General features: G+C 45.9%; 1 protein-coding gene across 1 annotated transcript in view; it reads left to right on the top strand.

The window, feature by feature from the left end:
* sgsm1a (small G protein signaling modulator 1a) overlaps positions 1–20,515 on the top strand; it is a 125,862-nt gene that overhangs the window by 77,964 nt on the left and 27,383 nt on the right. The window contains exons 16-18 of the mRNA XM_072247548.1: positions 6,723–6,905; positions 11,427–11,498; positions 16,426–17,694. Coding sequence (XP_072103649.1) covers positions 6,723–6,905; positions 11,427–11,498; positions 16,426–17,694 — 1,524 coding nt within the window. The remainder of the gene's footprint in view (positions 1–6,722; positions 6,906–11,426; positions 11,499–16,425; positions 17,695–20,515) is intronic.

Below are 20,515 nucleotides of genomic sequence, written 5' to 3'. Positions count from 1 at the left end.
AATGACCTACCCCTTATTCTTAAACCATGCCCTCTGGTACTGGACTCTCCCAGCATCTGGAACATATTTCCTGCCTCGACCTTGTCCAATCCCTTAATAATCTTATATGTCTCAATCAGATCCCCCCTCAATCTCCTTAATTCCAGCGTGTACAAGCCCAGGAATTAACCTAGTGAACCTATGCTGCACCTCTTCCACAGTCAGGATGTCCTTCCTTAACCCTGGAGACCAAAACTGCACACAATACTCCAGGTGTGGTCTCACCAGGGCCTTGTACAAATGCAAAAGGATTTCCTTGCTCTTGTACTCAATTCCCTTTGTAATAAAGGCCAACATTCCATTAGCCTTCTTCACTGCCTGCTGCACTTGCTCATTCACCTTCAGAGACTGATGAACAAGTACTCCTAGATCTCTTTGTATTTCTCCCTTACCTAACTCCACACCGTTCAGATAATAATCTGCCTTCCTGTTCTTGCTCCCAAAGTGAATAACCTCACTTCACATTAAACGCCATCTGCCAAGTTTCTGCCCACTCACCCAGCCTATCCAAGTCACCTTGAATTCTCCTAACATCCTCATCACATGTCCACTGCCACCCAGCTTAGTATCATCAGCAAACTTGCCTTCCTCTAAATCATTGACGTAAATCGTAAACAGCTGTGGTCCCAATACCGAGCCCTGTGGCACCCCACTAGTCACCACCTGCCATTCCGAGAAACACCCATTCACTGCTACCCTTTGCTTTCTATCTGCCAACCAGTTTTCTATCCGCCAACCAGTTTTCTATCCATGTCAATATCCATGAGCTCTGATTTTACCCACCAATCTCCTATGTGGTACCTTATCAAATGCCTTCTGAAAGTCAAGGTACGCCACATCCACTGGATCTCCCGCGTCTATCTTCCTGGTTACATCCTCGAAAAACTCCAATAGATTAGTCAAGCATGATTTGCCCTTGGTAAATCCATGCTGGCTCGACCCAATCCTATCACTGTTATCAAGATATGCCACTATTTCATCTTTAATAATGGACTCTAGCGTCTTAGGCTAACAGCTAGTAGCGTTAGGCTAACAGGGCGATAGTTCTCTGTTTTCTCCCTCCCTCCTTTCTTAAAAAGTGGGATAACGTTAGCCATTCGCCAATCCTCAGGAACTGATCCTGAATCTAAGGAACATTGGAAAATGATCACCAATGCATCCGCAATTTCCAGAGCCACCTCCTTTAGTACCCTAGGATGCAGACCATCTGGACCTGGGGATTTGTTCGTCTTCAGTCCCATCAGTCTACTCATCACCGTTTCCTTCCTAATGTCAATCTGTTTCAGTTCCTCTGTTACCCTATGTCCTTGGCCCATCCATACATCTGGGAGATTGCTTGTGTCTTCCCTAGTGAAGACAGATCCAAAGTACTTATTAAATTCGTCTGCCATTTCTCTGTTTCCCATAACAATTTCTCCCAATTCATTCTTCAAGGGCCCAACATTGTTCTTAACTATCTTCCTTCTCTTCACATACCTAAAAAAACTTTTGCTATCCTCCTTTATATTCCTAGCTAGCTTGCGTTCATACCTCATTTTTTTCTCCCCGTATTGCCTTTCTAGTTAAGTTCTGTTGCTCCTTAAAAATTTCCCAATCATCCGTCTTCCCACTCACCTTAGCTCTGTTATACTTCTTTTTTAATACAATGCTATCTCTGATTTCCTTTGTCAACCACTGTGGTACCTTCCCCCCTTTGAATCCTTCCTTCTCTGGGGGATGAACTGATTTTGCACCTTGTGCATTATTCCCAAGAATACCTGCCATTGCTGTTCCACTGTCTTTTCTGCTAGGATGTCTGACCAATCAACTTTGGCCAGCTCCTCCCTCATGGCTCCATAGTCTCCTTTGTTCAACAGCAATACTGACACTTCTGATCTGCCCTTATCCCTCTCAACTTGCAGATAAAAACTTATCATATTATGGTCACTACCTCCTAATGGCTCCTTTACTTCAAGATCACTTATCAAATCCTGTTCATTGCACAACACTAAATCCAGAATAGCCCTGGTCGGCTCTCGTACAAGCTGCTCCAAAAATGCATCCCGTAGGCACTCTACAAACTCCCTATCCTGGGGTCCAGTACCAACCTGATTTTCCCAGTTCACCTGCATCTTGAAATCCCCCATAACTACTGCGACATTTCCTTTGCCACATGCCATTGTTAACTCCCTATTCAACTTGCACCCAATATCCATGCTATTGTTTGGGGGCCTGTAAATAACACCTATTAGGGTCTTTTTGCCCTTACTGTTGCTCAGTTCTATCCACACTGACTCTACTTCTCCTGATTCTATGTCCCCCCTTGCAAGGGACTGAACCTCATTCCTCACCAACACGGCCACCCCACCTCCTCTGCCCACCTTTCTGTCCCTTCGATAGCACGTATACCCTTGTAGATTCAATTCCCAGGTCTGATCCCCCTGCAGCCATGTCTCCGTTATCCCAACAACATCATAGTTACCCATTCTCACCTGAGCTTCAAGCTCATCAGCCTTATTCCTGACACTTCATGCGTTCAGATATAGAATTTTTAACCCATTTCTCCCCTCTCTGTTTAAATAGCTGCCTATTGTGCATAACCCAGCTCCCCGAGCTCTCACCGGGCTATACGCCCCTTGAATTTTGTTGTCCTTCTTAAATTTACTTACTCTTTCTGCACATTTAACTCCATGCTCCGTCAGACCATCCCTCTGCACATGTATCCTCCTTATCACTCATTCCACCTCACCTTTCTCTACTTCACACTTAATATTCCGGAACCGTGTAATCCCCACCTGTCCTTTATACTTCATCTTGCTATCCTCTCTCACATTCTGGATCCCTGCCCCCTGAAAATTTAGTTTTAAACCCCTCCAAGCAGCGCTAGCAAACTTTCCTGCAAGAATGTTAGTACCCCTCCAGTTCAGGTGTAAACCGTCCCGTCGGAACAGATCCCACCTTCCCTGGAACAAAGCCCAATTATCTAAAAACCTGAGGCCCTCTAGTCACCTTAAAATTACGCCTCATCATTTTTGCAAAATTTATAGGTTTAAAGATGAGGTTTATTTGTCACACGTACATCGAAACGTACAGTGAAATATTTGCAACACACACAAAATGCTGGAGGAACTCAGCAGGCCAGGCGGCACCTATGGAAAATAGTACAGTCAACGTTTCGGGCTGAGACCCTTCATCAGTTCTGCCCGAGTTCCTCCAGCATTTTGTGTGTGTTGCCCTGATTTCCAGCATCTGCATATTTTCTCTCGTCAGTGAAATATTTGTTTGTGTCACAGTCTGAGGATGTGCTGGGGTCAGCCCGCAAGTGTCACTGTGCTTCCAACACTAACATAGCATGCCCACAGCTTACTAACTGTTATCGTATGTCTTTGGAGTGTGGGAGGAAGCTGCAGCACCCATAGGTGACCCTTACGGTCATAGGGAGGGTATACAAACTCCTTAGACACATGGGGGGGGGGGTGGAATGAAAGTCATTTGCCGGTGCCAGAGAACATTATGCTAACCACTACACCACTGTACCACCCCATTTGGCAAGCTCGGTCGGAGTAGCCCTGCCAAGTAACTATGGTGCATGTGGTAGAGGCCCCTGGTGATGCAGGCGCTGAACACTTATGGTTGTGGTGTCATCGGAACTGCCCTCAAAGTTGAATTTATTGTCAAATGCACGAGTGCATGTATGCACAGGTGAAATGAGAAACTTACTTGCAGCAGATCACAGGCACATCGCATTAAATACACATCATTCACAAGAAAAAGATTCATATACAGTGTACACAACTCCACAGAGAAGGACATGGGATGACAGTTTCTATTTTAACCTGGTCGTAGTGGGGCTTTACCGGGGTAGTAACTAGGGCTCTGCAGGCTGGTCAGGAACTGAATGGTTGAATGTTGTAGGACTTCAGGCTTCTGTATCTGCTGCCTGATGGTACCTGTGAGAAGGTGGTATGAGTCAGCGCTTGACGTAGATTCTAACAACAGTGGGGAGAGATGTGCCCCTAATGCACTGGGCTGAGTCCACAAACCTCTGCGTCATTGTTGCTCACTCAAGATGCCATACCCGACCGTGATGCAACCAGTCAGGATACTTTCAACAATTGTTCGAGTGTTCGGTGACACGCTAAACTTCCTGAAGAAAGTGAGGACACTAGGGACACCTTCCCTGAGGTTGTATCTAAGTGCCGGGCCCAGCACTTATCTGAGCAAGTGGAGAGCAATCCATATTGCACACCTGGGCCTTGTGAACATCCCAAACTATCCCTCGTTTCATTGGGCACCCAAAAATCTAACCTCAATGTTGAATTCAAAGTTCAAAGTAAATTTAATATCGAAGTATATTCACAGAGTTATAACATATTACGGCACAGAAATAGTCCATGCCGGCCTGACCTTCTTCCTCCTCCCATCCGGACCATGTCCCTCCAAGCCCTTGTCATCCATGTACCTATCCAAACTTCTTTTTGTTACAAGTGATCCTGCATCCACCACTGCCTCGAGCGGCTTGTCATGTACTTGCTTTACCCTCTGAGTGAAGAAGTTTCCCCTGAACATTTCACCTTTCCCGCTAAACCTGTGATGTGTAGTTCTAGTGTCAGCTAACCTTAGAGGAACAGCCTGTATGCATTCACCTGATGTATACCCCTCATTATTTTGTATACTTCTATAAGATCACTCTTCATTCTCCCGTAAGTATGCAGTACAGTCGGGTCAAAGGTAACAGGTAAAAAAGGATGTGAGGAATAGCGTAACCAAGAAAAAATATATATATTAATCGTGCAGAACTTCACCCAAATCAAAGTAGCAAAATTGTTTTGGAAGGGGGAGTTCATGGAACAGATTTCAAATTAATGTATCATGGCACCTGTTATGAAACGGCTATTCTTGTGCAAGGTACTTAATAATTTCAAAGCAAGAAATACTGCTGGAGAAGTGTGATAGAATTTTGTGTTAAGTCCAAGAGGGAATCCTTAAATCAGACAATAAAGGCTTGAAGCTAATTAAAGCCCAGTTACAAGGGTATGTAACCATGATGGTAATTATTGAATGGTAATTACTGTCCTTGGTAGGTTGGGGGGGGGGGGCACGCGGTGGCAGGAGGTGCCAGACGTTTCTTCCCTGCACTAGCCTGAAGATCACCCTTGGGCAAGGTGTAGCACCTGCTTAGCGTCTGGTCAGGGTCACATGAAGCCAGGTGCCAGGTGGTGGATGGTCGTAAGAGCAGCTGGTGCTCATCACAAGCCCTGGTTATGTGACCACTGGTGCCAGGCAGACAATCTCTGAATATTGATAATGGCTGGGGTCACCTGTCTTGTAAAGACACTGCCCAGAAGGAGGCAATGGCAAACCACTTCTGTAAAAAAAAATTGCCAAGAACTATCATGGTCAAGGAAAGACCATGATCACCCATGTTACATGACACGGCACATAATGAAAGAGCTATCCTTTGAGCTGTAAAATTCTAAACAATTCAGAATTCCAAGTGAACAATACTTAATCTTAAGTGACATTTGAATCAGTTGGTTGATTTGTGAGGTAACGTGTGCTTCTTGGAGTGCAATATCAAGTACACGTTAAACAAATACACACACAGGCGTCTTCACTCTGTATGGAACCAAGACCATCATTCTCGACTTCGAGGGATAGCCACGACGAATCTTAAGTGAAAGGCCGGTATCCTGAGAATGTGGCCAATGTTTCTGGGCCCTCTAGATGGTGGAGGATTCACAGGAATTACATTCAGATAGGAGCTAAGACTAAGCCAGGCTGGTGACTTAACTCTTTGACAAATGCCTGGGTTTCAGTGATTGCCTTTGAGCAAAGAGAGATGTGGGAAGGGTCCGGACTTCAGGACTTGTCCATTTGGAGGCAGTACACCTGGAATGTAAGTTTGTTGTGAAGCAGTACAGCTGACCAAAGTTAGGAGGTAGTGCCTGATGTGGTTATAGCAAGATGCAGCAGTACCTTGGGAGTTTGAAACTAGGAAGTGGTACCACTATAAGCCACGTTCATGTTCTGGGGCAATATGTGAGGACATTGGATGGGGTGAAAATTAGAAAAAAAAATGCAGAAGCTGGAAGTCCGAAATAAAAACTGAAGATTGTAGAAACACTCAGCAGGTCAGTCAGCATCTATGGAAAGAGAAATGGTTAAAGTTTCAGGTCTTTTACCTTCTGAAGGAGTGACTGGTGCTGAAATGTCGGCTGTTCTGCCACAGATGCTGCCTGACCTGCTGAGCTTTTCAGGCATGTTTTTGTTCTTATTTAAGTAGGACTGGGTTCCTGATCCTGATCATCTGAGTGGACCTGCCCTCTTTAAGCTGGAGGAAGCAGGGAAGCTTGGAGTTCCTCTGTCTAGCTGCACAAATGGTGACGAGCCACTTGAACACAAGAGATTCTGTGGATGGTGGAATCCTTGAGCAACACGCACAAAAAGGACAAAGTGAATTGATGAAGGGGCTTGGCTAAAATATCGACAGCCTGTTCCCCTCCATACCTGCTGCCTGACTTGCTGAGTTCCTCCAGCATTTGGTGTGTGAGCCACTTGGAAGGGTGGCAGGATTGGCAGAGTGCTTCTGGGTTGCCTGTGGAAGGGTTGGGGGAGCTCCTGCTGGGTCAGCTGGTTTGAAGCAAGTGCTCAGATGAGGCAGGCTTGGTGAAGTGCATTTCATGTTCTTCCCGTGGTCCCAGGTGGACGATCAGATCCGGAACTGCTACGAGCAGACCATGGGGGAGTGGATGGCTTGTGAGGCCGTGGTCCGCCAACGGGAGAGGGAGTCGCATGCGGCAGCCTTGGCCAAGTGCTCGTCTGCAGTCAGCCTGGACGCGCAGATCCAGCGGATGATGCATCGGGATTCCACAGTCAGCACTGAGGTACCGGCTGGGGCAGCGGTCCGGGGGTGGGGGGATGGGGGAACCGCAAGGCTGCATTGTTGCCCTCGTAGTCATTTAGCTGCACTGCACTTTCTCTGAAGCTGTTACACTTTATTCTGTGCCCTTTCACTGTGTAACCTTGTTCCACTTCAGTGCACTGTGTAAGGAATTGATCTGTATGAACAGCATGTGAGACAATTTTTCACTGTGATCGTAATAAACCAATTACAATTACAATTCCAAACACAGATAGCTATTAGGCCTCTGCAAGTCTGCAAATCTGGGACCAAGGACAGGGGGCCTGTCCTGGGGTTGGATGCTTGTCTGTTGTGGGTGGGTGGGTGGGTGGGATAGGGGCTTGTTTTGCAGTTGTTCTGATGAACATTGGAGCATGATATAGAGCACCAGAAAGCGTGGTGAAACTTGTAGGCTGCCCCCAGCACATCCTTAGGTTGTTAACACAAACGACACACTTCACTGTGGGTTTCAATGTACATGGGCGAAAGAAATAAATACATTTGAATCTAGTTGCTTTAAAGGAACAGAGAGTGGCACTAAGGGTGAGGCTACTGCATCGCAGCTCCAGTAACCCTGGTTCAATTCTGACCTTTGGAGCTGCCTGCATGGAGTTTGCACGCTCTCCTTCTGACCCGGAGGGTTTCCTCCGGTGCTCCGCCTTCTTCCCACATTTCAAAGACGTGTGAGCTGTTAATCAGCTGCTGTAGATCAGAGGAATCAGTCACAGGAGACAGCACGGAGATAGAAACAATGACCTTGCTGGTAAGTGTTGAAATTGGGGTGAGTTTGATGGAATTGTGCGAAGCAAACAATGGGATAAGGGTAATCTGGTGTTTGAATGTCATGCTGTTTGACTGTGCAACTCTACGTGGAGGGGTTTAGGGAGAGAATTCCGGAAGTCAGTGCTTTCCCTGCGTGTTGTGTCAAAGGTGAAAGGGGCTGGGTGAAAAGTGTAGGTGGAGGGGACGGTGAAGAGTGTAGGTGGAGGAGCAGTGAAGAGTGTAGGTGGAGGGGCAGTGAAGAGTGTAGGTGGAGGGGACAGTGAAAAGTGTAGGTGGAGGGGACGGTGAAGAGTGCAGGTGGAGGGGACAGTAAAAAGTGTAGGTGGAGGGGACAGTGAAGAGAGTAGGTGGAGGGGCAGTGAAGAGTGTAGGTGGAGGGGACGGTGAAGAGTGTAGGTGGAGGGACGGTGAAAAGTGTAGGTGGAGGGACGGTGAAAAGTGTAGGTGGAGGGGACAGTGAAGAGTCTAGGTGAAGGGACGGTGAAGAGTGTAGGTGGAGGGACGGTGAAGAGTGTAGGTGGAGGGGCAGTGAAGAATGTAGGTGGAGGGGACGGTGAAGAGAGTAGGTGGAGGGGACGGTGAAGAGTGCAGGTGGAGGGGACGGTGAAGAGTGTAGGTGGAGGGACGGTGAAGAGTGTAGGTGGAGGGGCAATGAAGAATGTAGGTGGAGGGGACAGTAAAAAGTGTAGGTGCCAGCCACTGCACGATCCTCTGGTAGACCATCAGGACGGTACATAGTGAAAGAGATGACATGTAGCACACCAGAGAGGGAGAAGGGAGAACTGATCAGGCTGTTTCTGAACTGCAGCTGCTTAACACCATTTTTTAAACCACCCTTCATGCTGTTTTACTGAAAGTACAGTGAAAGCTGCTGGATCCTAATGCTCTTGCAGTCCAAAGGCTCGTTGGAAGTTCACATTGAGGCATAAGATTTGTTGCTTCAAATTTGTTACATGTGCAAACAGGACAAAGGGAGAAGCATGGAGAGAGACAGAGAGGAAAGAGAGAGACAAACTAGGGGAATAGTGGGTGGAAAAGAGAAAGATTCAAGATAGTATGGTCTTCTTATACCAGATGACTGATAACATTAACCACTCACATAGTCAGATTCAAATAATGTGATATCCACCACTGAAATCTAGAAGTTTCTGGAAGAATACAGAGGCAATGGTAACCACTGAAAAACTTTCTGAACAGTCACATGTTTTAAGGTGAAATACAAACAAGCAGAGGAATATTAAACCACAAGAAAAATCACAATTTTGTAGTCCAATCCAACAGAGTTATTGTCTGAAGTTTCTTCATTTAAGTTTAACTTGCATTGGAGTTGAGTTGATACTGTGTATTATCTCACATACAGTACTGTGCAAAAGTCTTTGCCACATGTGTATTCAAAGATCTTAAGTACATTTATTATCAAAGAATGTATAAATTATACAACCTTGAGATTTGCCTGCTTACAGGCAGTTACAACACAAGAAAACCGAAAGGACCCAATAAAGTAATTAAAGACCTTCCCCCAGTGCCTGCAGTGAAGAGGAAAAAACAAATCTTGTAAACAATAGGAGTGAACAGTGGTTAAGGTGTTCATCTAGTGATTTGAAGGTCGCTAGTTCGAGCCTTGGCTGAGGCAAGCGTGTGTGTCCTTGAGCAAGGCACTTAACCACACACTGCTCTGCGATGACACCCGTGCCAAGCTGCTTGGGCCCGAATGCCCTTCCCTTGGACAACATCGGTGTTGTGGAGAGGGGAGACCTGCAGCATGGGCAACTGCTGGTCTTCCATAAAACCTTGCCCAGGCCTGCGCCCTGGAAACCTTCCAAGGTGCAAATCCATGGTTTCATGAGACTAATGGATGCCTATAGTATAGAGCAACAACAACAACATTCCGAACCAAACTGAGGCCTTAGATCCGAATCCCCAGAGCACCCCGGAGTGGGCCCAAGGCCTCAGTATTCAGTTCATCATATTAGCAGGGCAGGTCGCCACGAAGTTCACAGGCATGAAGCACAACAACTGGGGCAGACTCGCAGCCTTAGTGTTGTGAAGAGAGGAGCACTCCAACCCAACTCTCGACACACTACCTTTCCAGTCTATCTGGGCCGGTGTTTAAATGGTCCAAATAGCGGATCGTGCCTCACATTAGAACCTGGGTTCTGCTGTGGTGAACCGTTCCAGGCCTAGACTTCACTGCTGAAGAGGCCGTTCTGGACATCTCCAAGTCAGCTCAGCAGTTAGAGCGCTCCACCCTCGCACCCGGGTTAGCTGGACGGGCATGGGAACTCTTCTGACTCGCTTCCTCTTCTCTGAATCATTCACTCCAACCAACACGGCTCCTGCTCCAAGCAGAGCACCAGCAGGGCACATCTCGTGAATTTGTTTTGCCTTTGCTTTTCTCTTCATTGTTTGCAGTGATAGTTTACCGCAGTTTGGTTCAAAAAAAAATGTTCTCAGTAATATTTTTAATCAAATTCCTTTGCTTTTGAACTACCAGTAAGTTGTCACATGCCTTTGGTAGCGCCATCTTAAACCAGAGAACTAAGACTTTTGCACAGTACGGTTTGTCGACATGAAGCGGAGAGCGTGTTTGTAAATCTGGTGGGAGCAAGGGATGTTGGGAATGGGGAGGGTGGAGCACCGCGGGAGGGGTGTGGGACAACTGGCAGAGAGGGAGTGCCAGGCGCAGGTGTAGACACACACAGTCTTGAGACACCAGATAAGGTTATTTGATTCTAAACAATTGGTTTATTGATCATTACAGAATGTCTCTCTGGACCTTCCCACTCCCTCCCCTCTCTCTTCCCCTTTTCCTAACCATGATTCCCCTCTCCCTGCCCCCTTCCCACTCTCAGTCCACCATAGAGGCCCATATCAGAACCAGGGTTATCATCACTCACATATGTCATGAAATTTGTAATTTTTGGGGGCAGCAGTACAGTACTGTGCAAGAGTCTTAGGCTCCCTGGTTATATATATGTCTGCCTAAGATTTTTACACAGTACTGTAACTAACCTGCTCTTCTGTTCAGCTTACTTGATTGCTAGCTGATTAGGGTGACCTCTCCCAAATGGTTTCCTATCCCAGGAGCTGGCTGCACACGGTTGTTGGGCAGCTGGGTCACTTGTTATGAGCCATTTAATTGGCTCTTCCCTCCCTTGGAAAAATTAAAGCCCCTCACACCCAGTCGTTCACACCTCCTGCAGGGCAGAAGCTACAAGAATCTGGAGATCACTGGTCAGCACAGGTTACCCCCGGTTGCAAATTCCTGAGTTACAGACAGCTTACGTACAAGCAATCTCTTATTAAATTCATTGGTCCAACATGCTCGCATATCCTCATTTCTATGAATGGCAGAGCTAGTTTCCTCTCTCTACTTTAATTAATTGTTCTTTCTTATCAGTCTAATGTGTTTTTAATGTCTTTCATTACAATAATGTGGAGGTGTGGTTACAATATCGAGTGTTTCTTGTGTATTTTCCATCTAATGGACATACTGTATACAGACATGTGCAGGGAAGGAGCTTGTTCATTATCAAAGGACAGTTTGTAGCTTGAGTGTCGTTAGCCACCTCAGAACCACAACTGGAAGCAAGTTTTCCTCCTCCCGAAGAGATTCTGCAAGTAGGAATTAACAGCTTGGTTGACACAAACTTCAGAAGAAGCTGTCTGGTGTTTATTTGCTGGATTTCTCTCGCTGACGGATTTGACTCTCACGTTTCAGTCTTCGCAGAGTTGTAGCTCGGACAGGCAGGACCACGCCCGGCTGCAGAGTGACTCCAGCTCCAGCACACAGGTAAATCCCTCCCCACCCCACCCGCCTTTTCCGGTGCCTTCTGCCCGGGATTCCTGGGTCATCCCTAAAGGTTGTGTCCATGTGTCCACCGTGTTGCTGACGTTGTGTAAGCTGCTAGGACAAAGTGCAAGATCGGCAGTTTAGATCCCAGTTTGGCTAATCGATCATTTGGTCCAGTCATGACCCAGCTGTCCAGCTGACTGACCAGAAACGAATGCAATACCTCAGATACAGTGTTTCACAAAACTATAAATTAGCATTAAAGTATTATTCGTAGAATCGCAGCCATAGAGCACTACAGCACAGAAGTAGGCCCTTCAGCCCATCTAGTCCATGCTGTACTGTTTGTATGCCTAGTCCCATCAACCCACACCTGAACCATAGCCCTCCATACTTCTCCCATCCATGTACAGATCCAAATGTGCACTCGAACCCACATCCCCACTTGCACTGGCAGCTCGTTCCACAGTCACACCACCATCTGAGTGAAGAAGTTCCCCATCATATGTCTCGTAAACATTTCACCTTTCACACTTTACCCATGACCTCTAATTGTCGTCTCACCCAGCCTCAGTGGAAAAAGCCTGCTTGCATTTACCCCATCTGCACCCCTCATATTTTTGTTTTCCTTTCAGGTACTTACAAAGTGTTTCTCACTTCACAGAACTCATGCTATTAACAGTTGGGACCTTGCTGCCAAAGCTCTCATATCAAGTAAAGAGGTTACACGACCAGCAAGGGGTTGGGCGCAATTTTGCTGCTGGAACTGAGTGTCAGAGTGAATACTTCTTCAGCAGTGTCAGATCTTGGTCATTTTCGATCCCCAGGTTCTTTTAGGAGTCCAAGAATGAGTGAAAAATTATTTCTCCACGATCGTTTATTTTTAAAGTTTAAACAAAGGAACAGATACAGGACATGTGAAACTAAAGGGACAGACTGAGAACAAAAAGTTGGGGCTTTTGAAAAATCTATCACCTTTAGAGTTCAGATAAGACAAGTTCCTTAGATGAAAGAACCCAATCAAAGGCTACACAATCACAGCAGGTGTGTAATGTGCTAACACTCAGCCAATTAAAAATGAAAAGGTGACAAACCGTTATGTCACTATTATACTGTGTTTCTGACAGCAAGTGGGGACTAAACACCACATGCTGTAAAAAAATCTACAATTGTTAAAAATACAAATTGTGTCAGTAAAAAAGAAGCTATGATAAAAACTACGAATTTAGTCTTGAATTAACTATTATCTTACAAAAAGCAGAGAGGGGCACGCTGAAGCTAGGTGCAGCCAACACTAAGGGTCTGTGTTTGAGGGGCAGGATTTGGATGGAGAAACCCCTCAAAAAATGAAAGGGCTGTCACCTCACATTGAGGCAATGGTGCTATGTTTGTTTTTTTTCTCTCTCTCTTTAATGTTTTCTCTACGTAAATGTTCTTGCTCTGTTACTGGCTTTTGTAGATTTATTATTTTTAACAAGAATAAAGTCTATTTTTGGAATTAATAAAAAGCTAAATGGGAATGGAAATAGGAATCAGAGAAGTGACTACGAAGTGCATTCGTGTTCAAACCAACCAAACCAGCTCAGGCTCTGGGCCAATATTGAGGTGGTGTGTATTTTGACAACAAAATTAAATATAGCTATTTAGGTGAATTAATTATAGTTTCCAGTGCACACACACATAATGTTGGAGGCACTCAGCAGATCAGGTGGCACCTATGGAGAGGAATAAGCAGTTGACATTTCAGGCTGAGATCCTATATCAGGACTTTAACCAAAGGGTGGTGAATTTGTGGAATTTGTTGCCACATGCAGCTGTGGAGGCCAGGTATTTAAGGCAGAGATTGATAGGTTCTTGATTGGACATGGGATCAAAGGTTATGGGGAGAAGGCCTGGAACTGGGGTTGAGGAGGAGAGAAAAAAAAGATCAGCCATGATTGAATGACTCGATGGGCCAAATGGCCCAATTTACTCCTATGTCGTATGATCTGGTGAGGGCGAAGGTGGGTGGCTGAGGGAAAGACAGTGAAGTAAGAAGCTGGAAGGTGATAGGTGAGACTGGGTGTGTGGGGGAGGAACAATGAAGTAAGTAGGTGGAAGAGGTAAAGGGTTGAAGAAGGTATCTGATAGGAGGGGAGAGTGGACTGTTGAAGAAAGGGAAGGAAGAGGGGCGCAGGGGGAGGTGATGGGCAGATGGAGAGAAGAGAAGGGGTGTAAGACGGGCCAGAATAGGATGGCAAAAGAAAGAATGAAGGATGAGGGAGAAATAACTGGAAGTTAGAGTAATTAACATTTATACCATATGGAATATGAGGTGTTACTCCTGCAACCTGAGAGTGGCTTCATCACGGCCATAGAGGAGGGCATGGACGGAACTGTTGGAATGGGGTAGGTACCTGAACCTGGTGGTGAGCTATCGGCAGGTGAGACCAGAATACATGATGCTCAATGACTAATTGGATGGTCCTGCAGAGGTTGGCCAGAATACAAAATTATGAGCTGCATTGATAGGGTAAATGCAGGCAGGCTTTTTCCACTGAGGTTGGGTGAAAGGTCATAGGCAAAGGTAAAAGGTGAAATATGCAGGGGGAGCCTGAGGGTGGTGAGAATGTGGAACAAGCTGTCAGAAGGAGTGGTGGATGTGGGTCCAATTGCAACATTTATGGGAAGTTCAGGTAAGTATATGAATGGGAAGGATATGGAAGTTTGGGTAAGTACATGAATGGGAAGGATATGGAAGTTCAGATATGTACGTGAATGGGAAGGATATGGAAGTTCGGATAGGTACGTGAATGGGAAGGATATGGAAGTTCGGATAAGTACGTGAATGGGAAGGATATGGAAGTTTGGATATGTACGTGAATGGGAAGGATATGGAAGTTCGGATAAGTACGTGAATGGGAAGGATATGGAAGTTCAGATAAGTACGTGAATGGGAAGGATATGGAAGTTTGGATATGTACGTGAATGGGAAGGATATGGAAGTTCGGATAAGTATCTGAATGGAAAGGATATGGAAGTTCGGATATGTATATGAATGGGAAGGATATGGAAGTTCGGATATGTATATGAATGGGAAGGATTTGGAAGTTGGGATATGTATATGAATGGGAAGGATATGGAAGTTCGGATATGTACATGAATGGGAAGGATATGGAAGTTTGGATATGTACGTGAATGGGAAGGATATGGAAGTTCGGATAAGTATCTGAATGGAAAGGATATGGAAGTTCGGATATGTATATGAATGGGAAGGATATGGAAGTTCGGATATGTGTATGGGAAGGATTTGGAAGTTGGGATATGTATATGAATGGGAAGGATATGGAAGTTCAGATATGTACGTGAATGGGAAGGATATGGAAGTTTGGATATGTACGTGACTGGGAAGGATATGGAAGTTTGGATATGTACGTGAATGGGAAGGATATGGAAGTTTGGATAAGTACGTGAATGGGAAGGATATGGAGGTTTGGATATGTACGTGAATGGGAAGGATATGGAATTTCGGATATGTACGTGAATGGGAAGGATATGGAATTTCGGATATGTACGTGAATGGGAAGGATATGGAAGTTTGGATATGTATGTGAATGGGAAGGCTATGGAAGTTCGGATATGTACGTGAATGGGAAGGATATGGAAGTTCGGATAAGTACGTGAATGGGAAGGATATGGAAGTTCGGATAAGTACGTGAATGGAAAGGATATGGAAGTTCGGATAAGTACGTGAATGGGAAGGATATGGAAGTTTGGATATGTACCTGAATGAGAAGGATATGGAAGTTTGGATATGTACGTGAATAGGAAGGATTTGGAAGTTTGGATAAGTACGTGAATGGGAAGGATATGGAAGTTCGGATAAGTACGTGAATGGGAAGGTTATAGAAGTTCGGATAAGTACCTGAATGGGAAGGGTATGGAAGTTCGGATAAGTACGTGAATAGGAAGGATATGGAAGTGCGGATAAGTACGTGAATGGGAAGGATATGGAAGTTCGGATATGTACGTGAATGGGAAGGATATGGAAGTTCGGATATGTACGTGAATTGGAAGGATATGGAATTTCGGATATGTACGTGAATGGGAAGGATATGGAATTTCGGATATGTACGTGAATGGGAAGGATATGGAAGTTTGGATATGTATGTGAATGGGAAGGCTATGGAAGTTCGGATATGTACGTGAATGGGAAGGATATGGAAGTTCGGATAAGTACGTGAATGGGAAGGATATGGAAGTTCGGATAAGTACGTGAATGGAAAGGATATGGAAGTTCGGATAAGTACGTGAATGGGAAGGATATGGAAGTTTGGATATGTACCTGAATGAGAAGGATATGGAAGTTTGGATATGTACGTGAATAGGAAGGATTTGGAAGTTTGGATAAGTACGTGAATGGGAAGGATATGGAAGTTCGGATAAGTACGTGAATGGGAAGGTTATAGAAGTTCGGATAAGTACCTGAATGGGAAGGGTATGGAAGTTCGGATAAGTACGTGAATAGGAAGGATATGGAAGTGCGGATAAGTACGTGAATGGGAAGGATATGGAAGTTCGGATATGTACGTGAATGGGAAGGATATGGAAGTTCGGATATGTACGTGAATCGGAAGGATATGGAAGTTTGGATATGTACGTGAATGGGAAGGATATGGAAGTTCGGATAAGTATCTGAATGGAAAGGATATGGAAGTTCGGATATGTATATGAATGGGAAGGATATGGAAGTTCGGATATGTATATGAATGGGAAGGATTTGGAAGTTGGGATATGTACGTGAATGGGAAGGATATGGACGTTCGGATAAGTACATGAATGGGAAGGATATGGAAGGCTATGGTCCAGTGCAGGTCGATAGGACTAGGCAGAACGGCTTGCTTCTTTTGCTCCAAGTTAACTTTCTTTGGGCTGTTTTTTCCCTCAGGTCTTTGAATCAGTGGAAGATACCGAGACGGAGCAAATTGAGAAGGAAGCTGGGATCAGCGGCGATAAGCAGGTAGCAGCCATTCCAAATGGCACTGTGCAGAATGGCCCCTGCTTCCCGGACTCTGGGCACCCATCCTTGTGCAGTCATCCCACAACAGCTGGCTATTCGGAGCACAGCTTCAGCACCGAGGAGGCAAAGCAGCGTGGCCACAGCTCCTCTGCACTGAGGCGCGAGGGGGAGCCGAGAGAGTCAAATTCAGAGGAAGAACCTCTTCCCCAAGGACTGCCCACCCAAAACTGGCTCCAAGGCGGACTCCGTCTGCAGGATAAACTAGAAGCAGATATTGTGGTGGATGGATCTGAAGTTCCTAAGGAAGGTGAATTACAAAATGCAAGTCATTTGTCAGGTGGATCGGAAATAGTTCCTGAGGCAGATGGATCTGAAGGTATGCATGGCATGTCAAATGGACTAAGAGTAGTTCCTAAAGTGGATGGACCAAAAGGTGTGCATTGTGAATCTGATGGACTGGAGATTATTCCTACGGCAGATGGATCTGAAGTAGTTCCTATGGCGGATGGATATCAAGTAGTTCGTATGGAGGATGGATCTGAAGTAGTTCCTACGGCAGATGGATCTGAAGTAGTTCCTACGGCAGATGGATCTGAAGTAGTTCCTATGGCGGATGGATCTGAAGTAGTTCCTATGGAGGATGGATCTGAAGTAGTTCCCACGGCAGATGGACTGGAAATTATTCCTACGGCGGATGGATCTGAAGTAGTTCCTACAGTGGATGGATCTGAAGTAGTTCCTACGGTGGATGGATACGAAGTAGTTCCTACGACGGATGGATCTGAAGTAGTTCCTATGGAGGATGGATCTGAAGTAGTTCCTACGGCGGATGGATCTGAAGTAGTTCCTATGGAGGATGGATCTGAAGTAGTTCCTAAGGCCGACGGATTAGAAAGTTTGCTCCCTGTGGCAGTTGGATTGGAAGTAGCTCCTACAGTGGATGGATCCAAAGATGTTCTCTGTGTGTCTGATGGATCAGAAATTGTACCTATGTCGGAGTCTGTGAGGCAGGAAGCTCCTGGCAGTGAGGGGTTGGGTTTGGAAGGTAGCCTCCCTACATCCAGAGCTGAAGGGATGGTGACTGAGGAAGGGCTGCTCGTTGGAGAGGGAACAGAAGGACTCACCCAGGTGCAGGGTGTGGCTGAGAGTATCGTCCCTGTGGCTTCACCGGTCTCATCTACTGGAGTGACATACGCAGTGAGTACCAGAGTACAGATGCCACCAGACTATGAGAGAGCTGTGAGAGTCCACCTGTGGTCTTCAGTCCAACATTAGGTGTCAAGGCCAAAATTAGATCAGCCTTGACCTTATTGAATGACAGAGTGGGTTTGATGGGATGAGTGGCCTTCTCCTGTATCTTATCTTGTAACCTGAGGTGCAAATACAGTGATCTGAGTCAAGCCAGCATCTGCTTTCTCCTTCCATCCACCAAGGATGAGTGTCTATGATGGAGAATGATAAATATATTCTGCCCCATGTTGGCAGCGTCCACATTCAGTGGACGATGCTGACGGGCAGGGAACCATCTGCTTGGCCACAACGTTAGGCCTCACACTCATATTGGCTGGACAGTCAGGTCCCCAATAATGACAGTTCATCAGAGTTGTTCGACACCCAGTCCTCCTCCTTCCCCATATATCCACTCATTAAGGTTTCTCTTGGCACCTCTACCCACTCTTTTAGTTTGCTTGTTTGTTTAATTACTTACTGATTGATTGATTCATCCATTCATTCAGAGACACAGCACTGAAACAGGCTCTTTTGGCCCAAATACACCAATTAACCTGCTAACCCTTAGATCCTTTTTATTTATTTAGTGGTACAACACGGAATGGGCCCTTCCGGCCCTTTGAGCTGCACTGTCCCAGCAACCCCCAACAACCCTGATTCAACACTAACCTCATCTCGGGATAATTTACAATGACCAGTGATTCAACACTAACTAACCTAATCACGGCACAATTTACAATGACCAGTGATTCAACACTAACATCATCTCGGGACAATTTACAATGACCAGTTATTCAACACTAACCTAATCATGGCACAATTTACCAGTGATTCAACACTGAAGGCCAATTTATACTTGTGTGTCAAATTGATGCCGTAGGTACGGCGTAGCCGCATACCCTACACCGTACCCTATGCCGTAGCCTGCTGCACACCTCCCCAAAAATGTAACTAAGCGTCGTGGCGACGCCGACCGTAACAACTGTGATTGGTGCGCTTGGTAGCATCACATTTCCTCCTAAGTTGCAATAGCTTCCCACTGGGCGACTGAAGGGCAGGGAAGGAACTCTGGCTGCAGTGCTTTCCATAAAGCTTTACAGACCTCCGAAATTATGGAGGACCCTGTGCTTGATACCAGTTTGTAGCTAGCTGCTACAGCCTGTTGACTTCCACCTGAAGCTAAAACTCGAATGGTGATTGTCAGTCTCTGAGTATACTGTGCGTACACTGATGCAAAATAAATGGTTGGAGACAATGAACCAAATTGTCAAATCTACTTGCCGACATTCGAAAATATTTGAAATGCATTTCCTCGTCCATGTCTCTCAGTGGCCGGACAAGCACAGAAAATTCACCCTCCTTCAGTTTCAGTGGCCATTGTTTTAAGTTTGAGTTTCTTCGTGTTGAGTTTCAACACGAAGAAACTCAACACAGTGGCATAGAAACCCCACCGCCAACTAGCGTTTTGGCAGTGAATTGCAGAACGATGCAGACACACCAGCACACAAGTATAAATACTCACAACGGCGAAGCCCACTTGTGTAGCCTGCGGCGTAAGCTAGTACACAGAAGTATAAATCAGCCTTAACCTCATCACGGGACAATTTACAATGACCAGTGATTCAACACTAACCTAATCAGGGCACAATTTACAATGACCAGTTAACCTTCCCAGTACGTTTTTGGATTGAGAGAGGAAATTGGAGAAAACCCACGCATTGCACAAGGAGGATGTAGAGACTCCTTACAGATCGGCGCCGGAATTGAACGCTGGAATGCCCTGACTTGTAACAATGTCGTGCTAATGTCTACACTATCGTGGTGCCCTTGGAAAGTGGGAGGAAACTGGAGCACCAGAGGGAACCCACGCGGTCACAGGGAGAACAAACTTACTGTAGACAGAGGCAGGAATTTATGCCAGGTTGCTGGTACTGTAATAGCATTGTGCTAAGACCTACATGAGTTAGGTTCACTCCACACAAGTACCAGGCAGCGTCCATCTCCATCAGCAGTGACTTTCACCACCTACCCTTGAGCATCGATGGTACCATCAATGCTGGATCTCCACCATCTGCGGGGTAACCACTGACCAGAAACTCAGCTTGGGGTCCCTCCGGTGAGCAACTGACCCTTTGGTGTCCGAACACCTAAAGCTACACAGCAGGTTGGGTCTGTCCGGTGAGGGACTGAACCTGAGCCTAAAGCTTCACCACAGGAGCATGATGTGCCACCGTACATTTGCAGTTCTCAGCCAGGTCACTCCCTTTGCTGCCGGCTGACTGTAACCGCATCGTTAAATGCATCACATGGGCTCCTCCAGTTCTGTCTCCCAAACCCGCAACCTCTTCCACGAGACCTGAAGATTTAAGAGCAGAATTAGGCTATTCAACCCAACCACCATTCAATCATGGCAGATTTATTACCCCCCTACCCCCGTCTCCTGCCTTCTCACCGTAACCTTTGATGCCCTGACTAATCAAACTCTGTTTTAACTATACCCAATGACTTGGCCTGCAGAACCGTCTGTGATAATGAATTCTACCGATTCATCACCCTCTGGCTAAAGAAATTTCTCCTCATCTCTGCTCCAAATGAACATTCTTTTGTTTTGAGGTTGTTCCCACTGGTCCAAGACTGTCCCACTATTTGAAACCTCCTCTCCACATCCAGTCTATCTCGACCTTTAGTATTGGGTGGATTTCAATGAGATCCCCCTCCTGCTCTATTCTTCTAAACTCCAGCAAGTACAGGCCCAGAGCCATCAAATCATTCTCGTGAACCAGCAAGG

Source organism: Mobula birostris, chromosome 31 (assembly GCF_030028105.1).
Source record: "Mobula birostris isolate sMobBir1 chromosome 31, sMobBir1.hap1, whole genome shotgun sequence".
Lineage (NCBI taxonomy): Eukaryota > Metazoa > Chordata > Chondrichthyes > Myliobatiformes > Myliobatidae > Mobula > Mobula birostris.
The sequence above is the reverse complement of the archived record's forward strand: the minus strand, read 5'-3'. Positions and strand labels throughout refer to the sequence as shown.